This window comes from Dama dama, chromosome 14 (assembly GCF_033118175.1).
Source record: "Dama dama isolate Ldn47 chromosome 14, ASM3311817v1, whole genome shotgun sequence".
NCBI classification, from domain to species: Eukaryota; Metazoa; Chordata; class Mammalia; order Artiodactyla; family Cervidae; genus Dama; species Dama dama.
Genome location: NC_083694.1, coordinates 58,523,464 through 58,542,072, shown reverse-complemented (window position 1 = coordinate 58,542,072; position 18,609 = coordinate 58,523,464). Strand labels below are relative to the sequence as shown.

Sequence of the window (18,609 nt, the reverse complement as noted above, 5' to 3'; positions counted from 1 at the left end):
GGAAAAAGGATGTCTCCCCTCCCTTGATTTGTATTACTGCTAGAACTCCAGACTAGACTAAGATTGGGGCATTGCATGTAAGGAAATCAGCGTATATCCTCATGGTCACTGACAATAGCTGGCAGCAGGACACACACCCTACCCAGCAAGTTTTTTGACAAAGGCTGCCAGGGATGGGCTTAAAGATTCTTAAAAAATCTATGGAACTGCAGGCAAAAAAATATCTGAATTCAATAATTGACAGGAACAATCTTTGACAAACAAGTTTCTAAACTATCTTTGATATTTCATTATCGAAGGGCTATAGAAGACCTGATTGACTAAAATTAAAAATGTAAAACACTACAGTGTTTATGTATACACCTATAGGCATACAAATGTTGAGCATGTATTTTCATCATTAGATTATAGAAAGAGGTGCTGAGGATCCAACAAGTCATATATATCCACAGCTTATCCTGACTTTAACCTGGTAACTGCATGTTATCATATTCTGGTTTAGTCAATAAAATATTTTTCTCTTTTCATTTTGAGTATATTTAACCTGGGGTCAGTTAATTTGATGACTTTTTCTAGATGGATAGGAGTAATAATCCAGGAATTCCATAGAAAATTCTATGTTCCCACAGTGTCTGGGTATGGTGTCAGCTGTCCAGCATGTAATTAAAAAAAAGATCGGCTGCATCAATCCCATTGCTTTAGGGTCACACTTCATATATTACCTAAAGAAAAAAAATGCTATTTTAGATTATTTTTCAATTTAGTAAGAGTTAAAAAATGTTCACCTGTGAAGTCTGTTTGCCCTAAACCCTTAACAAGTTAGTAGTCCTAAGAGGAATCATGTTCAGGATCCAAGAAACCCAGACAGAAAACACACATAGTCACACAAACCATTCACCAGTGACAAAGGAGTCAGTAAACTGTTGGAAAACAGAGAAAGCTTGTAATAATGAAAAAAGAACAGTTTTTTTTTAACCAATCACTTATTTTCTTTTAAAAACACGTAACCACATTAACTTTTTGCTTTATACAACCATCTAGAAACTATAAAACAGTACCACATTGTGCATTAAACCTACTTTCAAGAAGGGAACGCCACACTTCATAAGAATTCTACCCATGTAAGAAGGAAAAAGGAGACAGTTAATAGCATAGTCACAGATACAACATGAGTCCAAGCAAGCATCAATTCTTTGACATCACCTTTTCCATTTACCAGAGTGGAGGGAGTAAGAAAGAAATCAAGGGAGAGAAAGGAGGGAAAGAAGCACCCACAGAGGACTAATCACATTCCATGGTTACTTTTGACAACTATAGCTCAGTTTCATAGAATAGTATCACCTGACCAACACAATGTGGCGGGGTGGGGTGGGGTGAAGGAAACATGAGTAAGAGGGAGAAGGTTCAAAAAGACAGGTACATTTTACACCCTATTGCCCTCCTAAATACTCTTCACTGATACAAGCTTCTGTGCTAATCTGGAAAACGGTAAGATATTAATCTTCACAATGTGATAAAGCTTAAGAGTTCTGCTCTTTCTGCAAGTGTGAGTGGCTCACAACTGCATAGTTCAAAAGAATAACAATGCCACAATCAGCTACTCTTTCGGGATTCCCCACAATCTTTCTCCTATTTCCACCATGCTGGTGTTGCAGCATGGACCATCAGGGAATTGTAGGGAGGGACTTCAGAGATAATGATAAAAGGAGAGTGAGATGAAATCCTTTCTCTTTCTTAGAAGTTCACATCTTTCTGATAGTTAAGTCTTCCCTCTGTTTTCTGGTGGTTCAGAGGAAAGGGCATAGGAAGAACTAAGGTAATATGGTGGACGTTTACTCAAGTAACTGGTCTGATGGTATATAAGATGAGATGGTGTAATTAGCAGACACACTGGATCCAAGGCAAACAGTTGGTTATTTGATTGTCCTCCTTAGGTTGATGGCATAAAACAAAACAAACAAAAAAACTGAAGGTAGCTTTAATAATAAAATAAGCTAAAGGTCTGCTATAAGGAAACATCCTTTAGATGAAAAGCAGTATAATTTGTTTCTCTTCAGGGAAACTCATCTTGTCCCTCTGACTTCCTCTTCTGTAGTTAAGTGTGTTGAAAGGGTTAGGCCAATGTGATAACCACCATACTCCATAGTAAGCAAGCAAATACATTTTGGAAGGTTGTTTTTAAGGGGCAACTCAATATCACAGTTTTGCCAATTCATATTAGAAAGGCATGATGAACCATTCGCATCAGCAGGCTCCTCTCAATTCCCAGGCAAATTTCTCATATCATTTAAATTAAGCTCCGAACTTCTTTGACATCTTCATATTTGGTGAGTGGTGTGGATTAACGCTGGGTAAATTACTGGTTTGTAGTGTTAATCAGCACAAATTTCTTACAATCTAATATGATAAACTCTAGCCCACATTACCACTGTGCTGACATTGTATAGACTGAAAATATAACGCAGAAAGTTAGCTTTTAAGATTTGCTATCAAGACTGACACCTGAAATGCAGAAATTTATGTGTTTAAGCAATTTGTAAAATCTCTTTAACCTTTCCTTGCTTCAGCTAAACATCAAAAGCAAGAAATAAGCCAGATGCATCATAAAAAGGAATGAATTAAGCTCAAAATTTTGATTTACTTCTCTTAACTTTTCCTGAAGCTCTACTAGAACTTTTATTGTCTTAACTCAGTGACATAGATCATATCTATTACTGGCTTTAAAAATTAGATGTGTTAAAAGTTCGGTGATTTTGTAGTTGAGAAAGCCTTAGATTCAATGTAACTTTTTTCAATCTGAGAAGCCACTTTAATTTTTAAAATTTCAATATGCTGTACAGCTCTTGTTTCTTAAGAGTTAAAAAATTTCATGCAAACTATTACAGAAAATAATCTGAAATTCATTTACCAAATAAAGTGCAATCACATCAGAGAATCCTAAATATTTGAATAAAATAACACCATGGATAGTTATTTTCTAAATTACTTTCCTTAAAAATTTTTTCTAGTCATTGCTAAGAAAATTGCATTTGGGCATAAAGAACTATTTCCCGAGTAAAGGAAAGTAGTGGAGAAAGAGGGTAGCCAAACAGGCAGGTGGCTACCAGCAGTATAACCACCCAAAGCAAAGACTGCAAAGGGCAGCATCACCTCCATGTGATCAAGCTCATCCACTTTCCTCACTGCCCGGTTCTGCTGCCAAGCTCCAGCTTCCTCTTGCTCTTCTCTGCTACCTCCACAATTACCTTATTTCTCTTCAACTAAATGTCTGTTAATCAATGCCTGTACACTCAATAATAGGCTATTTTCTCTTATTCTTAACTTGCCTTAATTAAGAAAGCATGAACTGCTTTCTCTAGTTATCATGAATATACTTTGGTCAACCATGGTAGAAGGATACCATATACCAACAAGTTACTTCTAATGAAATCTCAGTTAAAATCTTCAAACTACATGTTGGGATACTGGGATGTCACAAATCCGAGGGGCTGGGCTCCATTTTCCTTCTCTAAGGGTTCACACATGCTACTGCTGGGGTAACTGGCATTCTCCTCCCACAACACTGCTTCTGTATCTGAAATGAAGCAGCTTTTCTAAGGAGAAAAAGGGCTGATGCGGAAAAAGAAAGTTGCACATGTTTCCAACCTCTTTCCAATCTTAAAAATAACTATTATAACCTAATTAATGATGACAATGTGTGATCATTTTACTGTCTCTCTGTATGGTATGAAGTCCTCAATTACTCCATTTTAATGGTGTAGGCAGCCTTAATTAGAGGAGCATATCTGTGCATAGAAAATAAGCTACTTTTGGCTTTTACTTTCTCTACACACATCAATGCTTTCCATATTATCACAAAATGAAAAAGAAATTTTATCCTCTTTTAAAAATACTTCTTTTTCATTCATTTGGGGGTATTTTAACTGATACCATCAATTGAGTGATTCTCAAATAAAATAAAACTAGACTTCCTAAACCTAAAATCAGGTGAAGTTTTTCCTTTGGTTAGATTGCTGCTCCTTTAAAATAACTCTGTGATGTTCATTTCCTAGGAGTTCTACTGAGAGTTTCAGTGTACAAAACGCTTCAGTAAAGTTTTAGGTAGGACACAGCATTCACAACTACAGCATACAAAAGTTAGGTGACAAAAATGCACATTGCCTTTTCTGGAGGAAAAAATTATAAATTCTATCTTTCAAACTGTTTCCTCTTGATGAGGAAAAGCCTTCTTTTCTCTTTACAGCTTCAGGAGGAACATAAAGCTGTTGTATTTAAAAACATGTTTAAGCATCTGTCAAAGTAAGCTGAATGTTACCTAAGCCTTATCATTCCCGAACAAACTATTCTGATAGGACCAACAGCAGAAAAAGAATATATTCAAACAATGCATTATCTATGAAAAAATAATACTGATCAGGGTTGAGAATCATTATAGTTGAAAAAAGACCAAACTGGCCATAGGATACACTAAAGTAAAAACACTGGGGAATTAAAATACCAGAAGTCAACTGTAAGATTTTACGTGTGTCATTATATAGGTTTACTAACAGAGAATGAAGCTGACAAGTCAAATTGCTCTGGATACACATTAGTACCACCAATTTTATTTGTACAAGAAATGACTGGTCCACTGGACTTTTCTATATAACTCAGTAATAATTACTGCTCCTTCTGGACAGACCAGTGATATTTCCCTCACAGTTTTAATGTACAAACCCAGAATAGTTAGGAAAAAAAATTCCAAGTATAAATAATGCAACCTTTAATCTATTAAGGGTCACTAAATTGTTACCACTGATTATTAGAAATGATCCATTTTATTTAAACTTAAAAAAAAAAATTAAATTTCTCTTCATCAGTTGTGGGCCAAGGAATATGCTTGGCAAGACAAACAAAGCAGTAAAGACCACAGAGATTTGTGATTTTTCAGAAAAAAAAAAGTCTCAATTCAGAGGGGGACCAAATTTTGGAAGCTTGACAGAATAAAGATGAAAAAATTCCTTTAAAAAGAAAATGTTAGTTAATTGGTAAAATTTTGGTAGTAACAGGAATTTTAATTAATCTCCTGGAATCATGACAGGGATGAGTGAAGACTTGTGATGCATGGCATAAGAGCTAATAACAAAAGGGTATACCAAAGGGCAGTAATTATATGCTTTTAATACTAAGTAAATGATAATGCTAAATTTAATGCCAATCACATTCAAGGGAGAAAAATCCTTTAGGGTTTTTGGGCTTATCTGATGACTTAGGAAAGAAATTAGACAAAAGTGAAAATGAGCATTGTGTACAGACCATTATAGTCTGAAATTTCTAAGAAATATGCTTTTTGTGTATAACCAAGCTTAGGCCCCCCAAATTGTAAAAGCAGTTTTTCCGTCACAGGAGGGCGTGAAATCTAATGTTCATCCTTTAAAACTGCTGGGAGAAGCGGCTGCCAATCTCTGTTTCATCGCTGTCAAGTGAGAGAGGAAAGATAACTTGTTCTATGCTCTCAAAAGCACGGTTTCCCCAAGACAGACTTTTAATTTGATCAACTCCTGGCTAAAGTAAGTGGGCCCAGAAGAAAAACTATCCAATGAGGGTGTAGAGAGTCTATGAAATAACTGTGCCTTCTAATCCCAAGTTGGTAAAGACTGTACTTCAATTACCCTACATGTTGAAGCTTAATAAGGCGTAACTTCAGTTACGGTTGGAATATGGGCAAATGTATTCCACATCTGTTCCTTATAAAAATGTATCAGACCTCTTCAATAAATTTCAACTGGTCGTGTGGACGTGTGTGAAGGCTTTGTTGCAGGAGACACGCTCAGGATTCAGAAGCAGCAGCAACTTAAAACATCAGTAATAAAACTTTGGCTTAAAATTAAAAAGAAAGGAAGGAAAAGTCAAACAGGTACAAGTCGTCTCATGAAAGAGGTATTGTGGACTAAACCCTCAAATGCTGTCCAACATTAGTTTCCCCTGTCTTCACTGTTATCACCTTCATTGTACAGGAGTTATATCATTCTTTTATGGTTAAGTTTCATAAATAATGAGAAAACCATATGTAACAAATACATCATCTTTCCCACCCACCCAGCAACCCTCCCCAAAATAAGAAAAGTTACATCAAATTAAAAAGTAGCTTCGTGAATGAAGGTACTGCTCTAAGTTGCACTTTCCCTGCAAGTGCGGCCAGTGCTTTTGCGCTGGGTATGAAGGAAAGGAAAAGATTCTCCACATAAACTGACAAAAAATTTAAAAATCAATGTCCGGTTTCAACCAGTCAAAACCGGGCCAAGCGGAAGCCGAGGTATCTCGGTACCGTCCCATCAGAGGGTCCTTTGCAATGCCTGTTCTTCATCCTGATAGGTATCTGTATCCTTGTGATTGTAAACAATCCAGAAGATACTATATTTTTGTTCCTTAAAATGTCCTCTGATTGGCAAGATGAAGTAAATATTTGTTTTAAAAATAGAAAATGAAAATTAAACAAGAAGAAAAGAAAAGAAACACAGTGAGCTTGTTTGGAGTCCATAGGATCCGATCTGGAAGAGCTCGGAAAATGTGTTATATGTCTTCTCCTGTTTTCGGCTGGAAAGGTACTAGAGGTTGCATTGGTCGAGGAAAGAATTGTAGAGTAGGAAAACCAAGGATGTTAATCTAGACTTCAGAGGATTCAAGTGTTAGCTTCATCATCTGTGTCTTCTATCAATACCTTAGTGTCACGAGCCTTGGATCTAGTGGTAATGAGAGGAAAAAAAAATACTTAGTCCATTACTAAAATACAAACACATCTAAAGTATTAGGTACATTTTCAATCTTACTACCATTAAAAATACATCATAACCAGTCATGGACACTATATACTACACCAGATAGACTACTCCTAGAGCTTTGTATTAAATTTCAGATATTACTGTAAAAACACTAAGAAACTATATTGCAACCAGAGGAAGGAAACAACAATGGCAGGTCATGTGTAATGTGCAATGGAGGGGTTTAGATTTTATGATGTATTTTTTTAAGCTCTCCGAGATGCCAATTTTCATCTCTGTAAAGCAGGAATAATGACACCTTTTGACATAATACTGCTCTCACTTCATGGAGACAAGTATGAATATCAAGCGAGAGAATGGATATAAAAAGCATCAGTAAAGCATTAAACAAATACAAAGAATTACAATGAGGGTGACAGAAAAATCATTTGAGGAACACATGAAAAACCAGGAGGGTTGGCCAGTAGATTAAGACTAAAGGAGAGACATGACAGTTGATCAAGTATACACAGAAGAGGGGCTTCCCTGGTGGCTCAGACGGTAAAGAATCCACCTGCAGTGCGGGAGACCTGGGTTCAATCCCTGGCTTGGGAAGATCCCCTGGAGGAGGGCATGGCAACTCTCTCCAGTATTCTTGCTTGGAGAATCCCCATGGACAGAGGAGCCTGGTGGGCTACAGTCTATGGGGTCACAAACAGTCGGACACGACTGAGTGACTACGCACAGCACACAGAAGAGAGAATACTAAATCATGTTAGAAAGCCCAACAAGGATCAACTGGTTGAAGTTATACTGAAGCATATTTCAACATAAGCTATCTACCACAGTAAATATCCAACAATAAAATCAGGTGCCTTGTATAGTTATAAACTTTGCTATCACTGATGACTGTTACTCAGAATAAGATAATCAACCATTCAGGATTCCATAAAAGAGATTCTTGTACAGGATGAAAAATGGAGTATTAGATAAAGTCAAAATATTCTGCAACTCATGAGCTCTAGGAGGTAAAGTAGGTATTAATATTACTTGACAGAGGTAGAAATGGACATTCCAAATGTTAAGGATGTGTTAAATGGCTGCATGAGTCTCAAAGTTAGCATTCAGTCTCAGATCTTATTTTAGATTTGCTACTGTCTCCTTTGCACATAACCTGCTCCATTGTTCTAAATATCTTCCTCTGGAGGCAATCTAGTATGCTGGTGTTTTTCCACTGAACATCTGAAACTGAACATAAAGATCTACTGCTTCCTTGTTTTTGAAGCAGAAAGAGTGTATGTCTGGATTGCCCTCTGCTGGTAACTAGCGAGGACTTGACTTTCAAATTTAGGAGCTCAATGGGACAACCATCTATTGCACTGTCTTCCAGCCCTTTGTGGACCTTCCCTTACTACCTCTACCAGTCTCCACATCCCTTCCTCTTGCTTCTTCAAACTCTGCTTCCTGCTGTATGTAATGGTATCATGCTTTGTTCTGACGTTCTTCCTACTGACCTCCCTGACCATTCCTTTCCTACCCCTTTTGTTTGTTCTTTTTCTTCTCTTGCTTGTGCTTGTTCCCTAAGACACTTCCTTGCTCTGCTTTTCTCTACCTTCTCTTCTTTAGAGAACTTACAAATTCTATCTGAACGCTCAGATAATTTCTCCTCTGCTCCCTGTGGGTTATTACCATCTCTAATTTTTTTTTTAACTTCCTTTAAAATGTTTCCTTGTTTTCTTTTTTGTCCTACTCTAAGCACCCTAATCCAAGTCTTTAATGTTCCATACTTAAGAATAATGCAATGGTCTTTTAATTGATCCAGCCTTCAGTTTTCCCTTTCCCAATATATGTTGCACAGTGCCACTGAAAGTTATGAACATATTACTTTCATAACATTCTATGAAAAAATTCTCTGTGACTTCTTCCTGCCTACAAGATAAAGCTTTCAGTCTTCTACAATCATACTTCATTCAGCTAAATTTTGTTACTATTTGTTACGAGCTCTAGTCACATGGCTTTTCTTTCCATCCCTCATTTCCACCTTCATGTCTTTACTGTGCCTCTAGCCTATCCAAACACTCCCTTATCCTTCAGAAAACTGCCCTGTCTCCTCTTTCATTCCAATCCTTTGTGATATCTACTGTCTCTAAATTTCAAATGCGACCACATATACCCTATACTTAGAGGGTACAGCTATCCTCCAAGCAACTTTTAGGAATATACAAAGTCAATGACCGATAAAAATATTGCTGTAGGTATTTACTAAGAAAGTAAAAAAATAATAGCTTATACTTATTGTGCTCTTTCTGTGAGGAAACTGGTGTAAATTCCAAGTCATAACAAATAATCTACCTAGCCACCCTCTGAACAGGGACCATAACTAATCCCAATTTCCAGATGAGCAATAATATAGAGAAATTAAGTGATTTGGCCAAGATGACACAGACGTCAAGTGGCAGAACCAGGGTTCCTAAAATTTGTAACTTGAAAATGATTTTTATACAAGATAAACTTAAGAGTCAAATAAATTATTCTCCAACAAGTTTTCCCTAGTGTGCTTTTAAGCCAAATCAGTAGGTATTAATTAATGCATTAATTAACATACTAATGATATTTTACACTATGTGTCTGTCCATTAAGACATTCTATACATAGGTTGTGAAAAATGGTTGAACACCAGCAATTTCATCAGGTGCAACATGACTGCTTCTTAACTTAAATGTTGTTGTTTAGTCGCTAAGTCACGTCCAGACTCTTTTGCAACCCCACGGACTGTAGCTTGCCAGGCTCCTCTGTCCGTCGGATTTCTCAAGGCAAGAATACTGGAGTGGGTTGTTATTTCCTTCTCCAAACTTAAATGCTACCCAGTACTAAAACCTGAAGGGAACGCATCTCACAGAAGTGGCAGCCGTACGTACTGAGAGGCGAGGCGAGGCCGGCGCAGGGATATGCTCTGACTGTACTTCCACGGCCGGTTCTTCTGGCGGTTCCGAACCCCATCTTCCTGGTCCATCATCTGCTCTAGCAGCGTCTGATCATCAGCATTCAGAGGGGCCACAGAGATGTCCCGCACAGCACGGAATTCACCACAGTTATTCAGATGTTCATTCTCCAGGCGGAAGAAGTTCCACACAAATCGCCTTAGCAAAATGGGGTAGGAGTAGGTGAATTACTTATAAAATTTGAATATACTACTACTATCACCTGTAGACCTCCAAGTACATCAACTTTCTACTCATGGAAATACACACACACACACACACACACACACACACAAAGGAATTAAGGACTAGAATATTAAAATAGAAAAAGGTGGTGTGTGTGTTGGGGGGCAGGGGACAAAAACAGAATAGGCAAAGGAAAGGGACTCACAGAACACGGGTTCAGAGTACGCATTCTTTCACTTTATTGAACAAATATTTATTGAATACCTACAGTATGACAGGAAAAGCCACAGTATGACAGAGACAAAGCCTATGCCTGTATAAGTGTAATTCCTAATAACAGAGACAGGTATTAAACAAATAAACAATTAGTTAACAGTATGTGCTCTGAAGAAAATAAAGCAGGGCAGGGGTACAGAACATGCTTCTTTGAAGAGATGACATCTAGCAGAAATCTGAATGATGTAAGGAAGCAAGTCAGGTAAAATTCTAAAGAAAAGAGTCAGAGGCAGAGGAAACAGCAAGTACAAAAGGGGCAGAAGAAACAGCAAGTACAAAAGGGATAGAGAAAACAGCAAATACAAAAGGTCCCACACTGGAGAGGACTTTGGTGTGTTAAAACAACAGCAATGTCAGTGGGGCTGGAATGGAACAAGAAGGTTAAAATGGCAGGAGACAAAGATGGAGAGGAAGAAAAGGGCCTGATCCACAGACAGCCTTAAAAGCCACAGTACAGAGTTTAGACTTACAGTGTGACAGAAAACAAGGAGTTCTGAGCTGGAGAATAATGTGATTTAAGATCAATCTATCTGCTGCACTGTGAAGAGATCAAAGACAGCTGAAGGGAGATCAATTCGAAGATGTTGTAGTAGTCCAGGAAAGAGATGACTGAGACTTAGATACAGGTGGGGATAACAGAGGTGATGAGAAGCAGACAGACAGGATTTATTTATGAAGATGAGGCTTACTGGACATGGGATGTGGGTGGTCTCAGGTTTCTGTTTTCAGTGAATGGTGACACCATTTACTAGAGATCTGAGTTGTTTCTATTGCCATTAGATACCCAAGAGGAAAATTCAGTAGCTAGATGGATATGAGTTTGCAGTTCAAGGGAGAGACTAGGACTACAGACAGCATAAGAACAGAATTTCAAGTCACGGGCTTAGGAATAAGTGGAGGAGAGGAGTAAAAGAGGATCAAACCCTACAGCATGCAACATTTACAATTTGGGAAGAGGAAAAAGAACCAGTAAACAAATCAAGATGGAACAGACCGTGAGACAGAAGAGAGTAGTTCCTGAGAAATCAAATGAAGAGCTTTGCTGAGAGGTAAAGTCAGATAGAAGAACCACCACTGGATTTAGGTAGAGGATAAAGAGGCAATATGATCTAAGAGCACAGATTCTGGGAGACTGTCTAGATTCAGATCAGGGATCTGCTACTTACTAGGTGTAACAGCCTTGGATGATTTACTTAACTTATGCTTCATCAGTAAATGAGACAGTAGCAGTACTTATCTGACAAGATTGTTGTAAGGATTCACTAAGTTAGTACATGTAAAGTGCTTGGAACAGTGCCAGGTACATAGAAGACAACACATTAGTGTTTGCTGCTGTTATTAATTATTAACAAAAGCCATTTAGTTTGAGTACTGAGGAAGAGGACGAGATGAATTAAAGGGAGAATGGGGAAGGAGTCAGAGAGCAGAGATAGCAAGTAAAGTTATCTCTTGAAGAGTTTTGCTGTAAAAGAGAGCACAAAAATGGGCAGTAGTTGCAGGAAGAAAAAAGATTCAAAGGATCTTTTTTGCTTCTGCTTTAAATGGGTGATATAACATCTGATGCTTTTAACCAAATAATTTTTTAAAAAGAAAAAATCAAGAATAAAAAAGTAATTGAGCTACCTCTTTTTTTTTTTTTACTAGAAAAAAAATTAAAGCAGCATACATGAAAGATAAAGAAGTGAATGGGGGGAGGTGGTGGTGATGAGAATTTCAATGACATTTCTATTCAGAATTACTTTAAAATTTCCATTGCAATTTCAACTTCAACCCATGGATTATTTATATATATGCTGCTAAATTTCTAAATGTTTGTGAATTTTCAGGTATCTTTTTGTGATTTTACTCTTCCAACATTTGTTAAGACTTCCTTTATACAGCCCAACACATGGTTAATTTTGGTAAATGTCCCATGTGTATTTAAAAACATTTGTATTTAGTAGCTGGGTTGTACACAATGCTCTACATATGTCAATTAAGTCAAGTTGGCTAACTGATTGTTTTCTTAAAATTTTATTTATTTATTTTTGTCTGTGCTGGGTCTTCATTTCTGTGTGGGCTTTTCTCTAGCTGTGGCCAGCAGGGGCTACTCTCTAGTTGCGGTGTGCAGGCTTCCTGTTGCTGTGGCTTTTCCTGTTGCAGAGCATGGGCTCTAAGGTTCAGAGGCTTCAGTAACTGTGGCACGTGGGCTCAGCAGTTGTGGTTTGCAGACTCTAGAGCACAGGCTCAACAGTTGTAGTGCACAGATTTAGTTGCTTCATGGCATATGGGATCTTCCTGGATCAGGGATCAAACTCATGTCTCCTGCATTGGCAGGTGGAGTCTGTACCAACTGAGGCACCAGGGAAGCCCTGATTACTGGTTTATACTGAGAAAAGTATGCTAACATTTTCCTCTAAAATTATAAATTTATCTACTTTTACTTTCTAGCAATGTCAACTTTCATTTTACTATTTTCAAACTATGTATTAGGTGCATACAAATTTGAATTGGCTATCACAGATGAATCTCAAAGTCTTTTGGTTTGGCACATTTCTTTAGTGCAAAATCAGCTTTAGTGTTCTGCTTATCATGGGGTACCTGCCTTCACTTAAGAGTTTGGGCTATCATGTCAGATCACTGATGTTTTTAGGAATATTAAAAAAACATTTATCTGACACTTTTATTATTTCCACTGAGAAGGTGGGCTAAATAACCCAGGTTGCTAAATTGCGAAGTGTGATCCTCAAAAGATTTTAATTCTAATTTCTGTTCTAAGACTTTTTACCTCCCTGTTTCTACTCACAACCCTTCTAATGGAGCTCAATGATTTTTTTTTTAATTTAAAAACTTATTAAGTGTAACATACATTCAGAGAAGTGAACAAGTATGATGGGCACAGCATAATGAATATTAACAAATTGAACCCATTGTGTAATTAGCACACATTTCAAGAAACAGAACATTACTGCACCTTACTCCCCACTCAAGGAGGTTATCCTGGTGCCACTTCCACTCACTGTCCCACAAGGGCAAATATTATTTTGACTTCTAATACCATAGATAAATTTAGCCTGCTTTTGAACTTCATAAATTTGGACTCATACAGGGACATACTCTTTTGTGGCTAACTTCTTTGGCTCAATACTTTGCTTTGTGAGATTCATGCATGTTTTTGTATTTAGTCTTTTGTTCTCATTACTGAATAGATTTGCATGTGCATAAATATCACAATTTATCTATCTGCTCTACTATTACTAGGCTCTTGGGTAATCTCCACTTTGGTCTGCTGCAAATAATATTATTGTGAACATTCTTGTATGTGGATCTTGGTGCCCTTAGGTAAGCATTTCTGTTTGCTATATACTAAGGAGTTCATGCACAGCTTTGGTGGATACTGACAAAGAGTTTTCCAAAGTGGCTATTGTACTAGTTAGTTTCCTCCTACTTGCAGTGTTTGTAAATTCCAATTGTTCTATAGTCTTATCATTACTTGGTGTGTCTAGTTTTCATTTTAGCATTTATAGGTGAGTAGCTGTATCTCAAAAGTAGGTTTAACTTGCATTTCTCTGACGACTAATCATGTAAAGAATATTTCCATATGTTCATTAGTCATTTAGATATTCAAATGGGAGTCCAATTCTAAAAAAAAAGCTTCTAAAAAAGTTATCATCAGCATAACTTTGTAAGAATTAATGTCTTAGTCCTACAGTCAGAATTTTCCAACACTGAGGCAGATGAGAAGTCTGAGAAAAGCTGGAAATTTTAAGCTTTTCAGGTATAAGTTTTTAATGAAATATAATTTGTAAGTATTGAGTAACATTTTAGGTAAAAAAAAAAATCTCTGATAAACTTTATAGTAGTCTGCTTACCGGAAAACCTCAAGGGGAGCAAAGACAGTAGCAATGATGTCCCCAGAATGAGGCAACAAAGTCATGGAGGTAATTGAGATCTGGATAGTCCAAGCAAAGCGCAGGATCACGTCCTCTATGATGGCACTGTAATAGTAGGCCTGAGGGATAATAAGCAAATTGAGTAAACGGACCATCATGTTTCTTAGAAATAAGCACACCTAGTACAGTAAACAAGAGTCATATATCATACTGACAAGAGTGAGTAAAGTAAGTAAAGAGTTCTATATTTTAAAAGACTTCACCAATTTAGTTTTTTTCATAGATAGGACAATATTCAAAATGAAGTTTTACTGAATTTCAGTGATCCTTTAACAAATATATTAATACTTCATTCCCATACTGTGTACTAGGCTCTCTTCCAGACCCCAGAAATACAAACCAGATGAGATCCTCGAGCTGACTGGGAAGACATTCTAAAATGTAGGTGATACACTAATAGCTCAATAGTTCAAATTAGAAAACATGAGATTTATTAACTGTTATTTGCGCTTTTACTTTCAAATTGCCTTACCCTTCATTTGAAAAAAGTTTTTCCTTCTTTTTTGATGTCAGAAAATAACACAAAGCTTAGCTTTCACAGACAATTAAATTTAAGGAATGTTCCGTTTCCACATGGGGAAGACAAGCACTCAACTAATTCTTTCAGTTTTAGCCACACAAAAGTCTTAAGGACACAAACTGCCAACTGACTGGAACTATAATTCATGGATTTTCTATTCATTTCAAGATATCCAGCTCTTTAAAAATATGTATTTAAAGGTCACAACATCTTATGGGAACTAGAACTGCTAAGTATTAAGTCATAGCATTTTATTTTATTAAAAGAATGTCAGCAAAGGAATATCAGTCAGTCATGGTAGAAGGCTATTAAACAAAACAAACAACAGTCCTCTTCCTGTCCTATTCTCTAGAGACAAACATCTTCAAATTTTGAACATTTATCTTCCACATTTCTAAATAATGTGTGTATATTGCTATATCTTGATTAATCAATTTTAGACATTATTCACTGCTTACTATGATTAATTTTATGAAGATTTTTTAACACATTAACATATCTCTTTGTTCCTTCCCCCAGCCATTCAATACAGCGATAATGTAATTTTTGGATAAATCCACATGCAGTGAAATCATTATTAGATGTCTCGATGAAAAGCTACAATTTCATATGTCTTTAAAAGCCAATCAAGCAGATCCACAGCTGACTGATGTGGGAGCTGATGTTACCAAAAATTAAAAGTCTTTTGGGAGGAATACACTTAACTTGAGGTCAGGAGATACAGAAAAGTTAAGTTTTAATATGGAGATAACATAAATGCTTCCTGGACCTGGGTATGGTGCTCAACAGAATGCACTGTTAATGCCAAGGAACTTATTTTAAGGTTCATATAGCTGTGTTCTTAATTTTTAAATGAAGACCCACTGAACTTCACAAATAGCTTCTTCCCTTTTGTAACACAATAAATTTAACTCCAGTATTTGCTCCTTTAAAGCTGAGAGGGGTATGGTGATCCTCTAGGACGTTTTTCTTATATATTTGTAAAGCCTAATGTACAAAAGCATATTATGACCCTAAAATGGGTCATAAAAATACATAATAACAAAGAAACTGGAAGATTCTATTAACTAATTTTATTATGTAGAAATAAAAAAGTTAGTACTTAAAGGATGAACAGATTAACATTTATGTAAATATATAAATAGCTCATCAAAGCAACCATCATAAGAAGATAGAAATGTATTATATCTCTCAGTAAGGCAAGAACAGTACAAGGAGCAAAGGCACATGCATTTGGTGAACAAAAGGCCATCTTTTCTTGAACACATGTCTGCTGTCTGACTTGTGCTTAATATTACTTTTTAAAATTTTCTTTTCAAATGAGACTTAAAAATCACTGTCAATGAACATCTCCTTTTCGGCCTTCATTTGTTTATATGAAGTTACCCTAACATATCATTTATCATATTCAGTCTATCATTTATTTTCAGTCCTCACACTTGAAAACAGCCTTCCCTAAGCAGCAATTACATATTACACAGTCACATACTTTTCAAAGTGCAATTCTGAAGTATTGGTGACATTTTGACATAGTATAAAATATTAGTGACCCAATTTATACTCCCCTCTGCATCACAGAATTTTAGGATTGGGAAAGGATCAAGAGATAATCTAGTATAACACCCTACCTTAGAGAATACACTGCAGTCTGGTTGTCTACAGTTATACAGCTCATTAGTGAGAGAGCTGGGGTTAAAATTCACTTATACGGATTCCCAATTCATTGTTTAATTTCTTTCAATATCTGAGTAAAGATACTTTTGGTCTTTTGACTTTTTAATACAGTCCTTCTCATCCTTTCATTCATAATTTAGATAAGGTACTCAAATGATTCTCAAGTAATTATCCATGTATTTTTGGATAAAATCAAAACTTTACGAAAACTGACTGAAATAAATGAAAAGAAAAGCCTTCTTGATGTACCCAAGCAAAGTCAGGCACCCCTCTTTCCTTTGTGCTTTCATAGCACTGTTCATTCAGTCAAGATTTTATTTATTCATTCATTCATTCCACAAACATGGTCTACTGTATGCCTGGGACTATGCTGGATAGTAAGGGATATAGATACCTAAACAGGTAATTAAAATGCAATGTGATAACTGGCATAATGGAAGTCTGTATAGCGTAAAATGGGACTAGGACGATTGGCTAATTATGCTTGGAGAAATAAGAAAGGATTCTTAGAGAAAGGAACAAACTGACTTTTAAAAAGAAGGAACAAGGGATTTCCAGGAAGTCCAATGGTTAAGACTTTGAGCTTCCACTACAGGGGACATGGGTTTGATCTCTGGCCAGAGAACTAAGATCCCACAAGCTATATAGCGTGATCAAAAATAAATAAATAAAATTTAAAAATAAATAAGCACCTTGATGTAGAATGCTAAAAAAAATGAGGTAAATTAAAAATAAAAAGAAGGAACAAGAATTTGCAAGGTAAACTAAGGGGAAAGAGGGCATTTAAGACATAGGGTATGGTATGGTTGCTAAGTCGTGCCTGATTCTTTCACAACCCCATGAACTGTAGCCAACTCCATGGACTGCAGCCCACCAGGCTTCTCCCTAAGACTCATGAGACATAGGGAATTGCATGTTAAAAAACAAATCATAAATGATAGTTATGTATTCCTCTATTCTAGTCTTTATTACATTGTATTGCAATCTGTTTACTTATCTATTTAGAACATAGATTATAGCCTCCTTGAGAACCAGAATTTTACTGTTTTTATTTCCTACAGTACCCAGAATTTAGTTAACATCTGGCACATTTTTACTGACTGAATGGATTAGCATTTTTTTGTAATTATTTTCTTTAAGTAGGCTGGTGTTGGGGATATACTGTAATACACCTGAGTGTTCTGTTTTTGTGTTTTTTGTTTTTTTTTAAAATAAATATAAGCACTCTTTGTACATACTTTTTGGGGATATACAATCTCTTCCCGGAGGAAGGTGTTTTCTCCTGCATTCTTATCAAAAAGACCCCAGTCCATCTTCAGATCCCAGATGAGGGTATAACAGGAACTGATGAAACAAAAGACGATCCATAGATAAAAGAACACCGTGGTGTCTGAGTGACTTCGTTCTGAAGAAAGAAAAGGGAAACAGAAAATTACTATATTCGAGTAAAATTCTTCATTAAGTAAAACTAATTAAAAAACAGATTCTTCCTCCAGCTCCATAAATAGATTTTAAGTAAATCTCCTTAGTAGGATCCACATCTAAAAAAAGTTAAGTAATAAATCTGATTTATCTGAAATTCAAAATAGTTATCAAACATTCAACTAATATACAAGATTTATACAAAAGTGCATTTAGAATTTAGAGGCTCAATGCTGAAAACATAATATTTCAAGTAACTGTGATGGAGGTTTAGAATATTACAAAAGTTGTCATTTTAATTTTTGCCATCAGGTGGCAGCTTTGGGTCAAATATTAAAAAAAAAATGTATGAAACACCATTAACAAGGGATGTGCTGCATTTACTTTGAGAAATTCTTGGATTGTTTTTACTTTAGAACATTTCCTTCCTATACTTAGATCTTATCAATACTTATTGTGAAAACAGGTAATTTTAATTCTAGATAAAATGCTAGAAAGCAACAGATTGATAAGGAATGTATCCTTAAGAACATATATGAAAGCAAATTTCTCTCAAACCACAAAGCAAAAGCATGATATTTTTGCTCCTTTTGGATTTTATTTAATGATGAAGTCACTCAGTCATGTCTGATTTGTCACAACCCCACAGAATATATACAGTTCCATGGAATTCTCCAGGCCAGAATACTGGAGTGGGTAGCCTTTCCCTTTTCCAGGGGATCTTCCCAACCCAGGGATTGAACCCAGATCTCCTGCATTGCAGGCAGATTCTTTACCAGCTGAGCCACCAGGGAAGCCCAAGAATACGGAAATGGGTAACCTATCCCTTCTCCAGGGGAATCTTCCCAACCCAGGAATCGAACCGGTGTCTCCTGCAT

The 18,609-nt window shown here is 36.4% G+C and overlaps 1 protein-coding gene across 1 annotated transcript in view; it reads right to left on the bottom strand.

Moving 5' to 3' along the window:
* Positions 1 to 912: 912 nt before the first annotated feature.
* XPR1 (xenotropic and polytropic retrovirus receptor 1) overlaps positions 913 to 18,609 on the bottom strand; it is a 203,042-nt gene continuing 185,345 nt past the window's right edge. Inside the window, exons 12-15 of the mRNA XM_061160855.1 lie at positions 17,548 to 17,714; positions 14,035 to 14,174; positions 9,659 to 9,880; positions 913 to 6,722 (exon numbers count right to left, since the gene is read on the bottom strand). Of these exons, the coding sequence (XP_061016838.1) occupies positions 6,662 to 6,722; positions 9,659 to 9,880; positions 14,035 to 14,174; positions 17,548 to 17,714 (590 nt within the window). The 3' untranslated portion in view covers positions 913 to 6,661. The remainder of the gene's footprint in view (positions 6,723 to 9,658; positions 9,881 to 14,034; positions 14,175 to 17,547; positions 17,715 to 18,609) is intronic.